The sequence below is a fragment of the Hylobates moloch genome, unplaced genomic scaffold (genome assembly GCF_009828535.3).
Source record: "Hylobates moloch isolate HMO894 unplaced genomic scaffold, HMol_V3 SCAFFOLD_5, whole genome shotgun sequence".
In the NCBI taxonomy this organism is placed as follows: Eukaryota; Metazoa; Chordata; class Mammalia; order Primates; family Hylobatidae; genus Hylobates; species Hylobates moloch.
Window position 1 is genome coordinate 89,098,883 of NW_026652280.1, and position 22,354 is coordinate 89,121,236.

General features: G+C 53.7%; 1 protein-coding gene across 3 annotated transcripts in view; it reads left to right on the plus strand.

Moving 5' to 3' along the window:
• The window catches only part of ANO1 (anoctamin 1), a 113,368-nt gene extending 91,808 nt beyond the window's left edge, over positions 1-21,560 (plus strand). For 2 of the 3 annotated variants that reach the window (XM_032755475.2, XM_058439051.1), the window contains exons 21-25: positions 2,431-2,583; positions 12,025-12,077; positions 14,503-14,687; positions 17,578-17,683; positions 19,769-21,551. In XM_032755475.2, coding sequence (XP_032611366.1) covers positions 2,431-2,583; positions 12,025-12,077; positions 14,503-14,687; positions 17,578-17,683; positions 19,769-20,035 — 764 coding nt within the window. In that variant the 3' untranslated portion in view covers positions 20,036-21,551. Of the gene's footprint in view, positions 1-2,430; positions 2,584-12,024; positions 12,078-14,502; positions 14,688-17,577; positions 17,684-19,768 lie in introns of all 3 variants that reach the window. The other variant, XM_058439050.1, reaches the window with a different exon arrangement.
• Positions 21,561-22,354: the final 794 nt, after the last annotated feature.

A 22,354-nucleotide genomic window follows, 5' to 3' on the forward strand; every position in this document is an offset into this window, starting at 1 on the left:
TGTTTCTGCTCCCCAGCAGACAGCCTCACCCCATCATCCCTCTTCTGTCTCCCCACAGTAGGACGGCAGCCTCACCCTCTCTTGTTCCTCATCCCATAGCCCTACCCCTAGAGCAGGTCCAGGTATACAGTGGGTGCTCAATGTGTGTTTGCTGACTGAATGGATGAGCAAAGGCAGTCAGGAAGACTCCTGCAGAGGGGTTCCCAGCATGCAGTGTCCCGGCCACCAAGGTCAACTTCTCTAAAATGCCCGTTCCCAGGCTTGTTCCTGGTCCCCTCGAGGAGAGACCTGGCAGGCTGCATTTTTTAAAAAGGCCTAGGGGTAAGGGCACCTTAGAGGGTGGGGAGCGTTTCTGTTTAATTTCACCACAAGTGCTGCCCTGTGCCCCTCCTCTTAGCCGAATTGTCCACATATGTCGCTCCTGGCTCCCCAGACAATCGTGCAAGGAGCACCTTGCCATTGACTCACGAGGAGAAGAATCTTAAGTGTGGCGTTCTGTGGCTCCTCCCTGTTTTCTCTTGGAATAAAGTCCAAGCTGAACCAGGGTCAGGCCGGTGGGCAGACAAACAACTCCCAGCTGTTTAAACTCAGCATTGGCCACGTGGCCAGGAGGGACGGGGTCTGGGAGGTGGCCTTCCCTGCCTGCAGGGTCGCTCCTTCCACAGGAAACCCTAGGGAGTATAGAGCCCAAGACAGCAGCGCAGCCTGCAGTGGGCCACGAGAGTGGCAGCCCCTTCCCTGGATTTATTTTCCTAGTGGCTGGACATCACGTCCTGAGTTTCTGACGGGTTTGGACACAGGGGATTTCTGGAGCAGGCGCCTCCTGCCCACATACACAGGGAGTGGCTCACCCGTGCCCCACACTGCCCCCACTGACCAAAGCACATTTCCACACCCACTGACTTTCTCCCCACCCCATGGGCTGCCAGTCTGTTCCTCCAAGGAAGGCTCAAGCCACAGATGTGGATAGATGGGGAGAACAAGCTCATCTGGAAATGCCCCACCTCCCTGCCCCCCTGCATCCTCCCTCCCTGGCCCCAGCCCTGGCAGCATCTCCAGCTCCCTGTTCATACCCTTAGTGCCAGAGTAGGCAGCGCCTCTCGGAAGTGAGGAAGCCCACCCTGGTAAGTGACCCATGGCCTCAGGCCTCAGCAGCCCCTGGCCGTCATGCACAGCACACACCGCCCCACATAAGCAATGCCTCATCCCCTCCAGGGACCTCAGGCAGGACCAGAGGCCTCCCATTCAGTCCACCTTGCCAGGGTGAGCAAGACAGCCCAGGGAGAGAACTTGCAGGGCATTCCCTGCCGTGGCCCATCCTACCTGCTAACAGTGCTCACACTCAGGGCACCCCGCACGGCCCACCCCACATGCTAACAATGCCCACACTCAGCCCGCCAGGCACATGGTGACATTATGCCGGCTTCCTTGTTTACCGCCTGGCACCAAACGCCCTTGGACTGGGTCCTGCTGTGCAGTTCCCGAACCAGCTTTCCTGCTCAGTTCCACTCAGCAACCTTTTCCTGACCTTCTCCTAGGAGCCCAGCCCCATGCTGGATGCGGCATCCAAAGCCAGAGAAGCCCCAGAGCCAGCTCCTGGGTGGGACGATCCCCAGGGGGAGGGCCACAGGGGCAGAGGCGAGTGGGTCCCCACCTGGATCCAGGAGTCCTGATGCAAGGGGAAGTTTGGGGCTCTGGAAGATGCAGCCATGCAGGCAGGTCCCCCGGGTCCCAGGGAGCCCCCATGATGGAAGCAGCAGGGCCACTGCTACGTCCCTTCCCAGCACGGGCAGGGGGATGACCACAGGCTGGGCCTTTGAGCTCACAATGGTCCTTTTCCTTTTGGTGATTTTTTAAAATTTGACATAGGCTGGCGAGGTGGCTCATGCCTGGAATCCCAGCACTTTGGGTGGATGACTTGAGCTCAGGAGTTTGAGACCAGCCCCGGCAACATGGCAAAATCCCAGCTCTGCAAAAAATACAAAAATTAAGCAGTCATAGTGGTGCGTGCCTGTGGTCCCAGCTACTCGGGTGGCTGAGGTGGGAAGATTCATTGAGCCTGGGAGGTCTAGGCTGCAGTGAGCCATGGTCGTGCCTCTGTACTCCAGCTGGTGACAGATCGAGACTATCTCACAAAAGATTAGCCATAGATAAGTGAGCGTTCCCATTATTCAAGAGTCAAACACTGAGATTCAGAGCAAAATTTGGAATTCTGCCTTCAGCCCACTCCTGGCCTAGAGGTCACCCAGGGTCATGGAGGGTCCATCCCAAGAGGTCCTCTAATGCATCTGCAGGTGGGGTCCATGAAGGCGGGCTCGTTGGAGGTGGGGCGGCAGCCAGACCTGTGCGGCTCGGCACACGGGGTGGTGGAGTCCCCCATTATGGGCTGTGGCTCATGGGGTGCTGACTGGTACTGGGCTCTCTCTGCAGTCATCCAGTTTGGCTTTGTCACCCTGTTTGTCGCCTCCTTCCCCCTGGCCCCGCTGTTTGCACTGCTGAACAACATCATTGAGATCCGCCTGGATGCCAAAAAGTTTGTCACTGAGCTCCGAAGGCCGGTAGCTGTCAGAGCCAAAGACATCGGTGAGTGACTCCACGGCCGGCAGGACCGGTTCCAAGTGCGTGCTGGGTTTGGGGAGGGGGTTGCTGCTCTCCAGAAGCCAGAGCCAGAGCTGGCCAGGTGTCCCTCCTGGGGCTCTTCACTCAGCCTTTGCCGGGTGGAGCCTGGGGGGCAGGTGACACAAGATGCGCAGGCTCACTTAGCCCTGTCCCCACCCTTCCCCTCCTAAGATGCATTGGTCCCAGAGGACATTTGGAAAGTGTGGGTCCCAGACATCTGAATGTCTCAACAACCTGCTGCTTTAGGAGGTACAAGAGACCACATTTCCTCTCTGATGGCTGGTGACACCCACCTGTAGCAATTGTGTGACCCCAGAGCCAGGGCGAGACCAATGGGAAAGGAGTGTTGGCTGTTCAGCGAGTGCCCTCCTACATTGCATGTCATGGCATCATTTAATGTTCACAAAAGAGAAAAGGAAGGAAGGAGCCCCCATCTGTAGACAGGGAAGAACAGTCCCAGTTATTGCATGGCTTGCCTGTAGGGATCAAAGCCAAGATGCAACTCAACTCCAGCTTTTTAACCCCGTCACTAAGGCACCTTGACCATGTGGAGAAGGGGTGTGAGTTTGGGAGAATGTATATTTAAGGTCAGCATAAAGAATAACTTGGGCTGAGCACCGTGCCTCACTCCTGTAATCCCAGTGCTTTGGGAGGCCCAGGAGGATGCATAGTTTGAGCTCAGGAGTTCAAGACCAGCCTAGGCAACATGGTGAAACCCTGTCTCTACAAAAAAATACAAAAACTAGCTGGGCGTGATGGTGCGTTCCTGTAGTCCCAGCTACTCAGGTGGCTGAGATGGGAGGATGAGTGAGCCCACGTACATTGTGGCTGCAGTGAGCCATGCCCACGCCTGGGCAACAGAGTGAGACCCTGTCTCAAAAAAATAAGTAAAATTAGCTGGATGTGGTGCGCGGACCTGTGGTCCCAACTACTTGGGAGGCTGAGGCAGAAGGAGCGTGTGAGCCCAGGAGGTCAAGGCTGCAGTGAGACGTGATCGTGCCACTACATTCCAGCCTGGGCAACAGAGAGAGACCCTGTCTAAAAAAAAAAGAAGAAGAAGAAAAGAAAAGAAGGGCCGGGCGCGGTGGCTCACGCCTGTAATCCCAGCACTTTGGGAGGCCGAGGCGGGCAGAGGTCGGGAGTTTGAGACCAGCCTGACCAACATGGAGAAACCCTGTCTCCACTAAAAATACAAAATTAGCCGGGCGTGGTGGTGCATGCCTATAATCTCAGCTACTTGAGAGACTGAGGCACGAGAATCGCTTGAACCCAGGAGGTGGAGGTTGTGGTGAGCAGAGATCGTGCCATTGCACTCCAGCCTGGGCAACAACAGTGAAACTCTGTCTCAAAAAAAAAAAAAAAAGAAAGAAAGAAAAGAAAAAGAGTAACTTTAATAGTCAGAGGTGTCAAAAACAGAGCAGACTTCCTTGTGGGTTAGAGAGCTCCCTGTTACCAGAGGCATTTAAGCAGAGACAGGGTGACGATCTGTCCAGGAGGGTGAAGGGTATGGGAACCCCACGCAGGCCTCCACCAGAGCCAGCCTTCACAGGAAGGGTGATCCCATCTTGTCTTATAGTAGGACCAATTTTCAGGGTGAAAACAAAATTACAAAAATACATTCATTTTATCTCAAATTTAACACAATTTTAGTTAGAATAGCACCTTTGTACTAATTATTGGAATAAATAAAAGGTTGAATTACATATTGGGGATATCACCTTGCTGAAATAAAGATTCCATACCAGCTTGATAAGATAGCTTTGGGTTGGGCTTTTGTAAGCCAAACATAATCTTACAAAAATGTGGGAAACTGACCAGGTGCAGTGGCTCACGCCTGTAATCCCAGCACTTTGGGAGGCCGGGGTGGGCGGATCACGAGGTCAGGAGATCGAGACCATCCTGGCTAACGCAGTGAAACCCTGTCTCTACTAAAAATACAAAAAATTAGCCAGGCGAGGTGGCGGGCACCTGTAGTCCCAGCTACTCGGGAGGCTGAGGCAGGAGAATGGCGTGAACCCCGGGGGGCGGAGCCTGCAGTGAGCCGAGATGGCGCCACTGCACTCCAGCCTGGGTGACAGAGCAAGACTCCATCTCAAAAAAAAAAAAAAGAGTTCGAGACCAGCCTGACCAACATGGTGAAACCCTGTCTCTACTAAAAATACAAAATTAGCCAGGTGTGGTGGTGGGAGTCTGTAATCCCAGCTACTCAGGAGGCTGGGGAAGGAGAATTCCTTGATTCCGGGGAGGCAGAGGTTGCAGTGAGCCGAGATCACGCCATTGCACTCCAGCCTGGGTGACAGAGTGAGACTCCATCTCAAAAAAAAAAAAAAATGTGGGAAGCTTTATCAGTTGTTCCAAGGGCTTCTCCAGTCCCTGGTATTTGTGTCATTCTCATTGGAAACACCCTTCAGATCATCTCACCCCAGTCTGTGTTTTCTCCTTAAGTTGTTAGCGGCTCTGTCTTGGCTGGAAGCTCCTTGGTCCACACCTTGGGCCCTAGTGGCAAGCCCAGCATCCACTGGTGACCAAATCCGCCAATCCTCCACTGTCTGGTTCCAAGATAACTTCAACCCTGGCTTCTCTTACACTTGGCTGTCTGATAGACTAAAACAGATGAAATCGTCATTTTCACAGGTCAAAGACCATCATATAGCAGTGATTCACCCGGCAGCTTCACATTTGCACTGCGTAAGGCCCTGACTTTGAAAGGGGCCTGGAAACATCAGTGCTTTGTAGGGAGGGACATCCCAGGGCTCCTGGGTAAGAGGTCATGGCACTGTGTTTGGACACTTCTGCTTCCCCACATCACCTCTTCTCTGGGTGACCCAGGTAATGAAGACTTAGAACACAGACACTCTATATTAGACTGTCCTGTGAGATTTTGTTTAAAAATTTCAAAGGCTTTAAAAGCCATGAGCTAACCAACCCTCTGAAGACCCCACTAACCACCAGCATCCCTGTTCTGCATCTGCTGAGACCACGGGTGAGCCCCCTGCCCCTCATACCACAGCCCTCCATGGCCAGAGGTGGAGCGAGCCTGCAGTGCTGATGTGCTGGTGCTCTAGGTCAAAGGTCTGCACTTGCTTTCTGTAAAGAGCCAGAGAGTGAACGTTTTAGGCTTCCTGGACCCAGAGACGATGTCCTCAAGTCTTAGGCAATGGTTCTCTCCCAAAGGCTATACTTTTCATACATTTTTCAGTTCACACTTAAAAGTGAAAAAGGCCGGGGCCGGGCACAGTGGCTCAGACCTGTAATCCCCGCACTTTGGGAGGCCGATGCAGGTGGATCACCTGAGGTCAGGAGTTTGAGATCAGCCTGGCCAATATGGTGAAACGCCGTCTCTACTAAAAATACAGAAATTAGCCGGGCATGCTAATTTTTGTGGTGGCATTTTTAATTTTTTTTTTTTGAGACGGGGTCTTGCTGTGTTGCCCAGGTTGGAGTGCAGTGGCACGATCTCGGCTCACTGCAAGCTCTGCCTCCCAGGTTCACACCATTCTCCTGCCTCGGCCTCCCGAGTAGCTGGGACTACAGGCACCCGCCACCATGCCCGGCTGATTTTTTTGTATTTTTTTAGTAGAGACTGGGTTTCACCATGTTAGCCAGGATGGTCTTGATCTCCTGACCTCGTGATCCACCCATCTCGGCCTTCCAAAGTACTGGGATTACAGACGTGAGCCACCGTGCCAGGCCAGGGCATTTTTAATTTTTAATGTTGGCATGCACCTGTAGTCCCAGCTACTCGGGAGGCTGAGGCAGGAGAATCGCTTGAACCAGGGAGGCGGAGTTTGCAGTGAGCTGAGATCGCACCACTGCACTCCAGCCTGGGCAACAGAGCGAGACTCCACCTAAAAAATAAAAAAGGCCATTTTTAGTTTTTAGGGACAAGTGAGAAACAGGCTATCGAAAAACAGGCCACCATGGCCGTCTTTGCACACCCGCTCTCAAGAGCAAGGTGCCTCAGTGTAGTGCTGCTTTGAAGATCAGTGCCACAGAGCTGCCCCAACATGAACTTTCCTCAGAACCACAGCCTGTCGTGTCCTCCAGGGAACTCCAGGAGGAAGCCTGGGTGAATCCTCCCTCAGTCCCACTTTCCAGATAGGAGGCCGAGGCCCAGGCGGTAACGGTGCCGAGCAGGAACCAGAGAGCTCAAGCCCTGGGCCTCCTGCATGCGTAGAGGGTTTGCCTCTGAAAACCTCACCCTGTATACTGAAGACCCCAAAAGGGGAGCCACGGGTCCGCTCACCAGGTTCTCCCTGCAGTCCTCGGAAATTCCGGAGCTCCCTGTCCCATGGCAGTAAAGAAAAGAGTGCCATCCCATTCCAGCAGGTACAGCTAAAAGAAAAGAAAAGAAGAGCGCAGCCCACACTGGGTCCTCACAAAGGCCCGATGCTCAGGCACCCAACAGTGGCCCACCCCCACTTGCCACCTGCCACATCGCAGTGTGCGTGTGTTTGCTCTGGCACCCTGTGCTTGGAGAAGCTCTGGCTGTCCCCAGACGGTGACTGAATGAAGCTTGCAAACCCACCAGCGTGAAAGGGAGCAGCAGCTCAGTGGCCCTGGCTTCCCGCAGTCCCTCTGCAGGCATTGGCGTCCCCACCAGCAGCAGGCCTTCCGCGTGCCTCTTTGGACTCTTTGCACCTGGCTCGTTTTTCTCAGTTCTTACGGATCAGCTACTCACTTCCTGGTTCCTGTCCGGTTGGCTGAAGGCATAATCTGCCCTCCTTTCACGTGTTTGTTTATGGGTTCCTTAACCGTAACCTTTCCTTGAAGAGGCTTTTGTATTCCTTCTATGATCCATGCAGGGCCCCCCAGGCGAGCTCCTTGAGAGGACAGAGGGCCCCTGTGGCCCCTGTGACTTGCGCCCCTGAGGCCCTGGGTGGCTGGGGAAGCTGTGCCACAAAGCACAGGTGCCTTGATCACCCTATCGTCCAGCGGGCCACAGCAGGGACCCAGCCCATGCGTGGGAATCCGCTCCAGCTCCCCAGCCCTGGTTTCGACTTCCTGTTCTCTTCCTGGTTTTTAGAGCCTGCTGGTGGGAAAGTGCAGCCTGCATTCAGCTCCCGGGCACTGCGTGTGGGCAGGAGTGGTGGCCTCGCCAAGTACCTGGCTTTATCCAAATACTTCCCTGTTCTGTTCCGGGAAATGGGGCTTAGCATCCCCTAGAGTGGGAAAAATTCCTTGGGAAAGAAACCAAGGAATTTACTTGGGGAAGTAAAAACGAGGCAATTTTCCCCAACAGGACTTTCATAAAAGCCCACCCAAAGAATATTCTAAAAGCACAGTATCCCCTTTTACTTAGAGATGTCAATGAAGAGTCAAACTCTGTTAAATATTTGAAGAAATTTATTCTGAGCCATGAGTGACCATGGCCCATGACACAGCCCTCAGGAGGTCCTGAGAACACGGGCCCAAGGTGGCCGTGGTACAGCTTGGTTTTATACATTTTAGGGAGACATGAAACATCAATCAGATACATCTAAGATATACATTGGTTTGGTCCAGAAAGGCGGGACAGGGTGTGGCGACTTCCACATTATGGGTGTGTATATATATATACTTTTTTTTTTTTTAGAGACAAGAGTTTCGCTCTTGACACCCAGGCTGAAGTGCAATGGTGTGATGCAACCTCCACCTCCTGGGTTCAAGCGATTCTCCTGCCTCAGCCTCCTGAGTAGCTGGGATTGCAGGTGTGCGCCACCAGATTAGGCTAATTTTGTATATTTAGTAGATACAAGGTTTCACTGTGTTGGCCAGGCTGGTCTCCAACTCCTGACCTCAGGTGATCTGCCCGCCTCTGCCTCCCAAAGTGCTGTGATTACAGGCGTGAGCCACTGCACCCGGCCTATTTTTTAAATTTCTGATTGTCAATTGGTTGAGTTATTATCAATAGAAAGGAAAGTCTGGGTTATGATAAGGGGTTTTGGAAACCAAGGTTTTATCGTGCACATGAAGCCTCCAGGTAACAGGCTTCAGAGAGAATAGACTGTAAATGTTTATCAGACTTAAGGTCTGTGTTGATGTTCATGCTGGTCGGCTTTTGCTGAATTCCAAAAGGCAGGAGGGCATGAGGAGGCCTGTCCGACCCTCCCCCACGCCCCCTGCTTCTGGTCATGGCCTGAACCAGTCTTTCAGGTTAACTTGGGGGTGCCCTGGCCGAGACGATGGACCCCATTCAAATGGTTCGGGGAGCCCTTAGAATTTTATTTTTGGTTTACAGAGACCCTTAGAGCAGTGAGTGTCACCCTGGAATGTGCGTCCGAATAACTCCGGGCTCTCAGCCCCACCCCAGGAGAGGCGGATTCCGTGGGCTGGGGCTGGGGCTGGGGTGCCGGTTCTGCATTTCTCTAACACACCCCGCGGATGTGCAGGGCCACACGGAGAGCCATCCGCCTGGACGTAGATATCCTGCAGACCTCTCAGGACAGGCTCCATCGGGGCCCGGAAGCGAGGAAGACCCCGCTCCCGGCTCCATCTCATCCCGGCCTCATCCCTCCCATTTCTTGTTGTCTCTCTGGGCCGGTTGAGCGATCACCTGGGCAGACCCCCTTGCCTGCCTGAGTCCTGCCCTTCGACGGCCCTGAGCTCAGGAGCCACATCCCTCGGGAGCCCCAAAGACTTCAACCTCCACCCCAGGCCCACCGCACCTCAGCACCCCACTTCGGAGGTCTCAAACTCAGAGCCCCAAGGGCCAGGTGGGCCACACGCGCAAGTGAGACTAAGTCCTGGGAGTGTTCTTCATGGCCACAGAGCAGTGTGCCCGTTCCCACGTTTCTTGAAACGTTCAACTCTCTAGTGGGGGTCTGGGTTTGGATGCTAAGGCGGCCATAATGGAGGTCAGAGGTCGCCGAGAGACCCCAGCACAGACAGCGGAGCTGCGGTGCACAGCCCGGCCTGCAGGGGGCGCCCCCAGGCACCACAGCCAGCTGTTGCCAAGGAGACGCACCAGCCAGCCAGGACCAGAGCCGAGGAGTCTCCATTTTTTCTTCTTCTTTTTTTTTTTTCTTTTTTGAGACAGAGTCTCGCTCATTCGCCCAGGCTGGAGTGAAGTGGCACGATCTCGGCTCACTGCAACCTCTGCCCCCCGGGTTCAAGCGATTCTCCTGCCTCAGCCTCCTGAGTAGCTGGGATTACAGGCGCCCGCCACCACACCAGGCTAATTTTTGTATTTTTAATAGAGCGGGGCTTCGCCATGTTGGCCAGGCTGATCTCGAACTCCCGACCTCAGGTGATGCACCCGCCTCAGCCTCCCAAAGTGCTAGGATTACAGGCGTGAGCCAATGCGCCTGGCCTTGATTTTTTAAAATACGTTTTCCCGGTTTTTAAGCATCGGTCTGCATTTTTAAGCAGCAGGCAAGCGCAACAAAATGGCCATGCAGCCTAGTTGGGGCCTGCCTGCCACTGCTTTGCAGCCTCTGCTCCGGCACCAGAATCCAGTTGGAAAGGGCTTTCTTGCACTCGTGCAGTCACTCAGCAAACATTTACCCAGCAGCACCCACCTCATGTGCCAGACACCAAGCTAGACCCAGAAGCTACAGGGATGTGCAATTAGCAGCCTGCCCTAGGAGCTTGGAGTCCACGGAGGGCCCTCAGTCCTGACACCCAGCCAGGAGAAGCTGGGTGGGAAGTGTTTCCACTCCTGAGGGAGTGCTTCAGTGCTGACTTTGTAGGGCTGTGCCATCTAACCCTCACCTGCGTTCCCAGGTGCTTTATTCAGTATGGTGTGGCCCTAGGGCTGCTAGTGTGCAGAGCCCATGTGACTGCCCCACCACCTGCTCCAGCAGAAAAATAAACTGAGGACCACTGCACTCGTGCAGAAGATCAAACGGAGCTACAATAAACTCCTTGTCTGGGATTAGGCGATGGTCCCCATGGCCCAACGACTGGAGACAGGGGTCAGGGAAGTGTGATTGTCACTTCTCAAATTGTCCACCAGCAATGGGTTGCAGTGGGTATTTCTCTCTCTTTTTTTTTTTTTTTTTTTTTTTGGAGACAGAACCTTTCTCTGTTGCCCATGCTGGAATGCAGTGGCATGATCTCAGCTCCCCATAACCTCTGCCTCCCTGGCTCAAACTATTCTCGTGCCTCAGCCTTCCGAGTAGCTGGGATTACAGGCATGTGCCACAACGCCTGGCTAATTTTTGTATTTTTAGTAGATATGGGGTTTTGCCATATCGGCAAGGCTGGTCTCGAACTCCTGGCTTCAAGTCATCTGCCCACGTCAGCCTCCCAAAATGCTGGGATTATAGGCACAAGCCACCGCACCCAGCCCGCAGTGGGCATTTCTGATTGCTGATGATTGTGACTGTGGTCTGTCATTGAATTGACACTAGCTGGGGCCAGGGAACAAGAGATCTTGGTGTCAGAGGTTTCGTCTGAGCCTGTGGTTTCTAGCTCGGGGTCACACAGGGGGCCTGAACTCTTGCTGCCTTTGCAGACCACCAGCATGCACCCCAAAAACGGCGACTGGTAGGCTCCCCTCGGCTACTAGGGCAGAAGCGCTGTGTACAGCTCTCCCTGCAGCCCCCCGCGCAGGCAGAAAGTCCACCTGCTCCGTCCTGGCCCTTTCTGACGAGTGCTAGTTATCACCCATCTCAAAGCTGGCTCAGGGCTCAGGCCCCAGGATTGGGCTCGCAGCCGAACTGCTGCATCTGACATTGCTGGGCATGATAGGATGCAGTTAGGGTGAGGCGGGGGTCAGCCCGGAACACTGGACCATTTCCAGGAATTGCAACACTAAGGCCCTGCTTCCTGGGCCATTGAGGGCCTCCTTCCTGGGCGCTGCTAGATCTCATGGCCACTGGGAAGACGAATGGAGAGACCAGCATGGCCCCTGGCACTATGTTGTGATCCTCTTGTTCATCTGTGATTTGGTGCAACCGTGGGTCTTGGAGTAAAGGGAGCAAGGGGATGTCCAGATGGGGAACGGTTCGACCTGCACTGCTGTGGACTCAGTGCCACCAGCCAGGGGCACTGGCACTGTTCTTCAACAGCAAAGCCATGTCTGGCCTAACCCTAAAAACAGGTATCCTCCACCAGAGCTTTAGGAGCTATACCCCAATTGAATCTTCGTCACTTTAGGAATAAAAAAAGGTTTCATCTAAGCCAACTAGTATTTAAACAGGTTCATGGGGAGATCGTGCAGAACCACTGAGGGAGCAGCTGTCTTTAAGCACCTCTTTTAGAAGCTGGTGAACTTGTCAGAAAGGGCTAGTACACACCAGGCCCTGGCACTGAACTGGCTTCCTCAGGACCTGAGCAAATGACTCTTGGTTGCCGTAAGCCTCTCACTGCTGTGAGAAAGCCTGGCCCCTGCAAGGGTGGTACCTGCTCAGACTGCTGCCTGGTAGCTGGAATGACTGAGAGTGTAGGGCTCTTTAAAACTGCGACTTCTTCTTCCCCCAGGAATCTGGTACAATATCCTCAGAGGCATTGGGAAGCTTGCTGTCATCATCAATGTAAGTGACATCAGGGACCTTGGCAGAATGGAAGTCCTGGCTGAACTGCCAGGTGGCCAGGACCCCGTGGAGAAGGATCTGGGCATGGGTCTTCTGCCTCTAGCCATGGTGCAGCCCAAGGCTGCCCCGACTGTCTAGTTATAAATGTCCCTTGACCTCATGGGGTGGGGAGGGTGCACTCTGGGGAGGCATAACAAATTCTCTTCAACCTTTTCCTGCAAGTTTTTTTTTTTTTTTTTAATTTTTTTTGAGTCAGAGTCTCACTCTGTGGTCCAGGCTGCAGTACAGTGGCACGATCTCAGCTCACTACAACCTCCGCCTCCCAGGTTCAAGCGATTCTCATGCCTCAGTCTCCCAAGTAGCTGGGATTACAGGCAGCTACCACCATACCCAGCTAATTTTTGTATTTTTAGCAGAGACAGGGTTCTGACATGTTGACCAGGCTGGTCTGGAACTCCTGACCTCAGGTGATCCACCCTCCTCGGCCTCCCAAAGTGCTGGGATTACATTCATAAGCCACTGCGCCCAGCCTTTCTTAAAGCTTTAAGCAAAATTCTCCACCATGCCCACCTTGGCCCCTAAGTCCACTGAGAATAAACAAGAGACAGAGATAGGAGGGAAGACAGAGACAGAAGGAGAGAAACACAGAGATTCCTTATTGGCAATCTTTCTGTTCTCTTATTTAAAGAAAAAAGTTGATTTTTCTCCTTAATCTGAAACGTACAGCTGCTCTGTAGAGAAGGTTTGGGAGATGCTGAAGTGGGGCGAGAAGGGAGCACTCATCAGCCGCACACACGGCTCTGCTAAGGATCAGGGCTCCAGGCCCCTCAGCCTCCTCCTCAGCATGGCAGCCCCTTCCAGCCTCTCCTATCCCCAGGACTGCAGGCTAGGATGGCCCAGCCCTCAGCCTTCCCCATCGGGGTCTGTCTGACTCTGCCCATGGCCTGAATCTCCCCAGGTTTAGCTGTGCCCAGCTGTCCCCAGCACATACTTCAAGCCCAAGGCTGCATCCTAGACATGAGAACCCCAGGCAGCCACGGGGAGTCCACCGTGCCAGGGCCCCATGGCTCTCGTCCCTCCCACCCTCTGGCTGAGCCCAATCCTCCCCACCAGAAGCTGACACCGTGCACATGGGGGACACGGGATGGCTCCCCAGAGCTGACAGTCAATGCCCCTGCAGGGCCGTGATGCCAAGTCAGGGTCTCAGTAGGCCCTGGGACTCAGTCCCCACAGAGGGCAGGGGGTGGCACTCAGCCCTGGAGAAGGGCCCCTCAGAGCCCCCTGACAGTGCCTTTTCCCGGTGGGCAACCCTTTCTGCCAGGCACGTGCTCCCACCAGATTACAGGAAGGCTGCAGGCAGAGTGTGCACACTGGGATGGTTCCTTATCCCACCCAGACAAGGGAGCGCAGGGCCCTGAGGCAGGGCCCACGCTGTGCTGGAGTGGGTGGAGCTAGGAACAGAGGTACATCCTGTTTGCAACAAGTGGCGCTGTGAGCAGCTGCAGAGCACGGTGGGCATCTCCTGAGGACAACAGCAGCAACAACAATAACAGCAGCAACAACAATAACAGCAGGCTGGGTGTGGTGGCTCACACCTGTAATCCCAGCACTTTGGGAGGCCAAGGCAGGAGGATCGCTTGAGGCGAGGAATTCAAGACCAGCCTGGCCAACATAATGAAACATAGTGAGACCATGTCTCTCTCTCTTGAAAAAAAAAAAAAAAAAGTAGCAGGTAACATTCACGAGGTACCTAGAATGTTCTAGAACGTTCTAAGCTCTTTCCACACACTAGCCCACTAGTCTGCACACAGCCCTTGGAGGCAGGGACCGTCATGGCCCCATCTGACAGGTAAGACACCAGAGGCACAGAGAGGTTAGGTGATTTGCCCAAGGCCACACAGCCATGTGAGAGGCAGCCGTTGGACCTTGGTTTCCTCTCTTGTAAGGGCACCAGCCAGAGCCGGTGCTATAATAGAATGAGCTGAGGACTTGAGAGCTTGCAAAGCACTCTCCCTTCCTGCCTCATTCCCTTCTCCAACAAGCCCAGAGGCACTGTGCATACATGGTGTGGGTGTTGTTAGCCCTGTTTTGACAAGAAGAAAATGGAGGCACAGAGAGGTTGGGTGATTTGCCCAAGGCCACACAGCCAGGGAGAGGCAGCCAGCGTCTGCCTGGTGCCTTCTCTCCTGGGAGTGCGCTGTTCTGGCCCCCAGGCACTCCCCTTCAGCTGCCAGGGGCTGAGAGGAGCACCCGCGACCCTGCATCCATTCATTCAGCATGCAGAGGCTGTGCGGCTATGGTCCCCGCCAGGGGCAGTGGCACGTGGCCAGGGCCCAGTGTAACTGTGGATGGGTCACCCCCTGTTGCGGCCAGCCCTTCTGCACCCAGGCTGGGGGTCCCCCTCACTGCCACGTCCCCCGCGCAGGCCTTCGTGATCTCCTTCACGTCTGACTTCATCCCGCGCCTGGTGTACCTCTACATGTACAGTAAGAACGGGACCATGCACGGCTTCGTCAACCACACCCTCTCCTCCTTCAACGTCAGTGACTTCCAGAACGGCACAGCCCCCAATGACCCCCTGGACCTGGGCTACGAGGTGCAGATCTGCAGGTACTGCTCTCTGCTCCCCTCTTTGAAAAGCCACATTTATTGGGTTTCTGGGAGAGCCCAGGTTTGGATGGGGCTCAAATCAGGGGCAAGTCATGAAACAATGCAAACTTGCTTAAAAAGAAGAAAAAAAAAGGCTGGTGCAGTGGCTCACACCCGTAATCCCAGCACTTCAGGAGGGCCAGGCAGGAGGATCACTTGAGCTCAGGAGTTAGAGACCAGCCTGAGCCACATAGTGAGACCTCATCTCTACAAAATTTTTTTTTAAATAGCCGGGCTTTGTGGCACGTACCTGTAGTTCTAGCTACTCAGGAGGCTGAGGTAGGAGGATCAATTGAGCCTAGGAAGTTGAGGCTGCAGTGAGCTATGATCGCACCACTGCACTCCAGCCTGGGCAACAGAGTGAGACCCTATCTATAAATAAATAAATAAATGCCTAAGGGGAGGAAATTAGAGGTGATTTACCAGTTCCTGTAACTAAGAAGCCCAGGATAGCTTCAGGCATGGCTGGATCCAGGAGCTACAGTTTGCCATCAGGCTCCACTCCGGCACTGCCTCTCCACTTTGATTTCCTCTGTGTTGCATTGTTCTCTTGCTGGTGGAAAGGATCCCCAGCAGCTCCTGGCTTAAATCCTCTGTACTCTGCAGCCCCTGTGGGAAGACCTTCTGTTTCCCAATAGTCAGTGAAAATCCAGGGACTGAGTCTTACTGCCCCATCTTGAGTCAGATGTCCATTCTTGAACCAACCACTATTGCCACGAGGAGGAGGGCTCTCCTTGGCTTGGCCTGGGTCATGTGCTAGGGTGTGAGGTCACAGAGAATTGGGGGATCCTAGGGAAAACTGGGGTGCTATGAATTGAAGAAGAGGAGACAAATGCTAGCAGACAAAGCCTTGAGCACAGAATAAAAAGGAATGAGCTGGTGCGTGTGGCTTCTGACACTGGGAGGACAGGGCTGCTCGTTCCCATGGGAAAGCAGGTTGTGCAACTTCTGCCTGGCCCAGCAGCTGGCACCAGAGCCGTGGCCCAGCCCGATCCTATCTCAGGAGTTGGCAGCTCAGTGCTGAATAGGCCCTCAGAGGCTCCCATCCAGCTCCCTCCAGAAATCAAGCTCCGTGGGCAAGGGCCCTATCTGTTGTGCACCCCCCTGAATTCTCCATCCCTGGAGTGGGGTCTGGCACATAGTAGTTGGTCAATAAATGCTTGTGACATAAGTAAGTGAGGGAATGCCCAGACTGAGGCCCAGAGAGGTCAAGTAATTGCCCAGGGGACACACAGCAAGGTGGTAGTTGGAGTGGGCGAGCACCAGGGATGTGGGTCCAGGCCAGGGCTGTGCCTGCAAATCCAGGTGGCCCTTCTCCTGGCCTCCCCGACTGACCTCAGCTTTTAGTGACCAACAGGGGCACAAACTGCAGCTGAGCCCCTGGAAACCCTGCCCCTCATGGGGGCATTTTCTGTGCAGCTTTGGGAAGCTTTTCCAATGCAGGGTGGGGATGTCAGCTCCATTCAAGTCATGTTCCAGCTGATGTGTGGCATCCCCCAGATTCAGGGAGCTGTGGAGGGAGGGAGGCCCTAGGCAGGGACCTCACCCTGCCCCCACAGACCCTGGGCATCTCTGGGTCTCTGTGAAAAGAGGAAGGGGCTAGGAAGAGCTGGAACGTGGGCAGTGGTCATGAATGGGGCAAGCCTCCTTCCTGAGGCTCCAATCATGTCCACAAGTGGCAGGACCTCGGGGAGAGGGGTGTGAGTGAGCTTGACTCTCCAAGGAGGAGATCAGTCAGCTACATCTAAAGCTGGTAACGAGAACCAGGGGCAGTTCTTTCGAGATAAGGAGGTGAGGACCAAGCAGCAACCCTGGAGGAGGAAAAGCAGCCCCAGACCTGGGTAGGGCAGGGTGGGCCAGGCCGGCTGCCTGACAGGCCTCTGCCTGCACCAATGGAATGCTTAGCTTCGTTCTTTCGCAAATGTTTGATGAACTGCTTAAGTTACTTTGACAAAATGTTCAGGATATTGTTTTGCTGGGTTTTTTGGTTGTTGTTTAGTTTGGTTTTTTTAGAGACAGGGTCTCACTTTGTGGCCCAGGCTGAAGTGCAGTGGCATGATCAAAGCTCACTGCAACCTCAACCTCCCGGGCTCAGGTGATCCTCCCACCTCAGCCTCCCGAGTAGCTGGGAATACAGGCGTGCACTGCCATGCCTGGCTAATTTTTGTATTTTTTGCAGAGACAGGGTTTTACTGTGTGGCCCAGACTGATCTCTAACTCTTCAGCCTGAGATGACAGTGCTGAGGTTGCAGGCACGAGCCACCACACCTGGCTAATAAAGCGCTCAGGGATCTTTCTTCGGTAGATTCCCTCAAAGAGGGGATGGACTGGAGAGGCGGTTTTCAAACTGTGTTTCATGGAACCCATTCTGGAGTTCTGTGGAACATGGGCGTTGGGGTGAGGTTCAGGGGGCTCAAGCTTAGGGAACCCCCAGACTTCAACCAAGTAGGCTCTGCACTCTTGGGGCCTATTGGAGTTTTCAGTGAGACTTCTTTGGGAACAAAGGCTCCACTGCTTTTAAAAGTTTGCAACCTCCTGGACCACATGGTCCCTGCCCTTAATTCTGTGAGCCCATGGCTGGGCCTGGGGATACTTCCTGCCACATGTGTTTTACACAAAGCCCGTCAGGTCCTGCCTGGCTCATGGGGGATCCTGACCACCCCCCTCCACCGTGGAGAGAGACTCCCTGGGTGCGGGGCCGTGGGCTGCTCACCCAAGAGAGGGCTGCCCTCCCGGAGGCAGCCGCACACCGAGCTGAGCCTCTCCCAGGCATCCCTCGAGCTGCCTGGCTCCAGCCAGAGCCTGAGCCCCGCCGAAGTCCCACCCTCGACTCCACCACCGTCTCTTGCAGGTATAAAGACTACCGAGAGCCACCATGGTCAGAAAACAAGTACGACATCTCCAAGGACTTCTGGGCCGTCCTGGCAGCCCGGCTGGCGTTTGTCATCGTCTTCCAGGTGCGGTGGGTCCCTCTTTGTTTCCGGTTTGAGGATGGGGGCACTTAGGGACCACCCTGTGCCCACAGTCTGGAGGCCAGGAGCTGCTAAAGCCAGGGGTTCAGAGACTCCTCCAGAGGCTTGGAGAACTTGCTCTGGGACACCCAAGGAGGGGACCTTACCGACCCCAGGCCCCCTGCACTGACAGGGCCTAAGACAACCTCATGAGAAAGGAAGGCCAATAGAGGGGCCGGATGAGCGCTGTCAGAAGGGTTCTGACTCGCTGGTGGGTTTAATCCAGTAGAAGTGTCTTTATTGAAAGAGACAGGGGCCAGGCACGGTGGCTCACACCTGTAATCCCAGCACTTTGGGAGACCAAGGCGGGTGGATCACCTGAGGTCAGGAGTTTAAGACCAGCCTGGCCAACATGGTGAAACCCCATCTCTACTAAAAATACCAAAAATTAGCTGGGTGTACACCTGTAATCCCAGCTACTCAGGAGACTGAGGCGGGAGAATTGCTTGAACCCAGGAAGCAGAGGTTGCAGTGAGCTGAGATCATGCCACTGCACTCCAACTTGAGCAACAAGAGTGAAACTCCTTCGCGAGAGAGAGAGAGAGAAGAAGGAGGAGGAGGAGGAGGAGAGGAAGGGAGGGAGTGAGGAAGGAAGGAAGGAAGGAAGGAAGGAAGGAAGGAAGGAAGGAAAGAAGGAAGGAAGGGAGGGAGGGAGGGAGGAATGGAGGAAGGGAGGGAGGGAGGGAGGGAGACATGGAGAAAGGGGACCCCACCTCTGTCCCTCTCGTTCTCACAGCATGTCTGTGGTAGCAGGCAGAGTCAGGAAAGACAGGAGGGCTGTGGGCTCTGAGATGACCCCAGCTGCAGCCAGCAGCCAGGGGACCTGGCTCCAGCTGGCCCAGTCTCTAGGGAGGGGTCTGCGCTAACTCTCTGAGGCCAGAGGGACTCCCAGTGGAGCGGGACCCCAGGCTAGGGTGCCAGCTGTGCACCGACAGCTGAGGTCCCAGAGAGGGGATACCCTGGGCTGTGGGCACCGCCAAGGTTCTGCTCACAGGTGTCCCTCTAGCCTCGATTAAGTCGACGCTAGGAAGGCAGTGGGCCAAGGGCTCTGATTCTGGAATCCCCAAGACTGGGTTCAAGTCCCAGTTCTGTCACAGGGCAGGCCCTTCCACTCCTCTGAGCTCAGTGGCCCCATCCATCAGCTTTTCAGAGCAAGCAGTGCAAAAGGTGTGTGGGGCTGAGTTCCGCAGACCAGAGCCTGAGAGCCCAGCAAGGAGGGGTCTCGGCCAGAGACAGCCCAGCCTTATCCCAAGGGAGCTCCGGAGCATGCATGGGACCCCCAGACCTGGCCTCACCTGGAGGCAAGGCAGCCCCTAGATGGACCAGTCACTGCTTTGGGCTGACCAGGCTGGGAAGAGGGAGATGGGAGAGGGCATAAGTTCTGCAGCTGCGAGCGTGAGCAGCCAACCCCAGCCACAGCTGGGGACTGGGAGTACCAACCAGGAGAAGACACCAATCCAGGGGGCACCAGAACCGCCCGTGGCGGGAACCTGCTCAGATGGGGGCGCTCACACATGCTGGCTGGACAGACGTTCAGCAAACAACAAGATTCCGTTTTTCCATAAAAACTGACTTATATTGCCTTCTATCCACCAGAAATGTCTCCGTGGAGGTGGTGGATGTTCAGGGAGACCCTGGGAGGCTTTGCAAACTGTAAAAGTTTGATCCATTTGTGGCTATTTCCAGTTTCATGCTTTTCCCCAAAGCCTCGATGCTTGTTAGGTTTGGCGATGCGTGACCTATCAGGTCACTTCCTGAGTCTCCTGGTCAAGGAATTCAGAATGACTCAGATGATTTTCCCAATTACTGAGTTCAGATTTGTTCGAGAAAGTCGGCCAACATTTCCCAAAGGCCTGCCGGGTGGTTCTATGCCTCCTTTATACCTTCTGGGAAACTGAGGCCCAGGGAGGTCAACGGGCCAGGAGGTCGCGGGGTGGCGCTCCACCAGGCGGGGGCCAGGCAGAGAGGTTGGGAGCACTTTCCCCAGGCGCCATCCTCCCCGCTGCCACGCGCTGCCTCTCTTCCTTCCAGAACCTGGTCATGTTCATGAGCGACTTCGTGGACTGGGTCATCCCGGACATCCCCAAGGACATCAGCCAGCAGATCCACAAGGAGAAGGTGCTCATGGTGGAGCTGTTCATGCGGGAGGAGCAAGACAAGCAGCAGCTGCTGGAAACCTGGATGGAGAAGGAGCGGCAGAAGGACGAGCCACCGTGCAACCACCACAACCCCAAAGCCTGCCCAGACAGCCTCGGCAGCCCAGCCCCTGGCCATGCCCACCACGGGGGCATCCTGTAGCTATGCCAGCGGGGCTGGGCAGGCCAGCCGGGCATCCCGACCGACGGGCACCCTCTCCCAGGGCAGGTGGCTTCCCGCTCCCGCCAGGGCCCGGTAGGTCCTGGGTTTTCTGCAAACATGGAGGACCACTTTCTGATAGGACATTTTCCTTTCTTCTTTCTGTTTTCTTTCCCTTGTTTTTGCACAAAGCCATTATGCAGGGAATATTTTTTAATCTGTAGTATTCAAGGTGAATCAAAATGATGGCTGGTAATAGGGCAATAAGGTAGCAAAGGCAGGTGCTTTGCAGAAAGAATGCTTGGAAACTTGAGTCTCCCTAGAGGTGAAAAGTGAGCAGAGGCCCCTAGAAACCCTCCTCTGAATCCTCCTAATTCCTTAAGATAGATGCAAAATGGTAAGCCGAGGCATCGCGCAAAAGCTGGTGCGATGCGTCAGGGAAAATGGAAAACCCACTCAAGAATAATGATTGATTCCAGTTCCAAAAGGTGTCACCTGCCTCTTTCAGAAGTTAGACTTTCCATCGCCTTTTCCTTCCATCAGTTGAGCGGCTGAAAGAGAAGTGCCTCATCCCTGAGTCACACAGGGGGCGTGGGAGCATCCCAGTTATCCCTGGAAAGCTAGAAGGGGACACAGGTGTCCCTGATTAAGCAGGAAACAGCACCCTTGGCATCCCCGGCAGGCTCCCCGCTGTCAGCCACACACCTGCCCCCATCACACCAAGCTGACCTCAGAGTTGTTCATCTTCCTTATGGGACAAAACCGGTTGGCCAGAAAATGGGCAGAGAGAGATGACCTGGGAAGCATTTCCACAGATGGTGTCAGGGTTTCAAGAAGTCTTAGGGCTTCCAGGGGTCCCCTGGAAGCTTTAGAATATTTATGGGGTTTTTTTTTCAAATATCAGTTATATGGTAGATTGAGGATATTTTTTCTGTAGCTCAAAGGTGGAGGGAGTTTATTAGTTAACCAAATATCGTTGAGAGGAATTTAAATACTGTTATTACCAAAGATTTTTATTAATAAAGGCTTCTATTTTGGTAACACTTCTCTATATTTTTACTCACAGGAATGTCACTGTTGGACAATTATTTTAAAAGTGTATAAAACCAAGTCTCATAAATGATATGAGTGATCTAAATTTGCAGCAATGATACTAAACAACTCTCTGAAATTTCTCAAGCACCGAGAGAAACATCATTTTAGCAAAGGCCAGGAGGAAAAATATAAATATATTTGTCTTGAACACATCATTGATGTGATGTTACATTCCCTTTAATCTGCCAACTGTGATCAAAGTTCATAGGTGTCATAGATTTCCATTATTTGCTAAAATCATGCAATCTGATGCTTCTCTTTTCTCTTGTACAGTAAGTAGTTTGAAGTGGGTTTTGTATATAAATACTGTATTAAAAATTAGGCAATTACCAAAAATCCTTTTATGGAAACCATTTTTTAAAAAAGTGAATGTACACAAATCCACAGAGGACTGTGGCTAGACATTCATCTAAATAAATTTGAATATACGACACTTTTCTCACTTGAATGCTGTCTGCCTGACGTCCGCCTGGGAAACTCACGGGCCGTCCCCAAAGTCCAGTGGACCCTGCAAACTCAGCACTGACTGACAGGCATCTCTTTCCTTGGTGCCGGCCTGCGCGTGGCTCTAAATGTTCTTGGGACTTCATCTCTCTGTACGTGTGTGCATTTTTGCATGCACACGTGTGTGCCTATTCATTTGCATGTGTTTTGCATGTATCGTGCACGCATGTTCGCATTTGCTTGTGTGCATGTGCCTGTGTGTTTACATGTTTGTGTACATCACGTGTGTGTGCATTTGTATTTTCTTGTATTTGCATATGGGTGCAGGTGTGTGTGCACGTGGACACGTGTGCATATATGCATGTGTGTATATGTCTGTGTGCATGCACGTGTGTATGCAGTGCATATGTGTACTTGTGAATGCTTGTGTTTATGTGTTTGCATGGTTTGTGTATGTATTATCCGTTCTCACACTGCTATAAAGAACTGAGGCCAGGTGTGGTGGCTCATACCTGTAATCCCAGCACTTTGGGAGGACAAGGTGGGTGGATCGCTGGAGGTCAGGAGTTCAAGACCAGCCTGGCCAACATGGCAAAATCTCATCTCTACTAAAAAAAAAAGTTACACAAAAATTAGCCAGGCATGGTGGTGCACACCTGTCATCTCAGCTACTGGGGAGGCTGAGGCAGGAGAATCACTTGAACCTGGGAGGCAAAGGCTGCGGTGAACCGAGATCATGCCATAGCACACCAACCTGGGTGACAGAGTTAGACTCCATCTCAA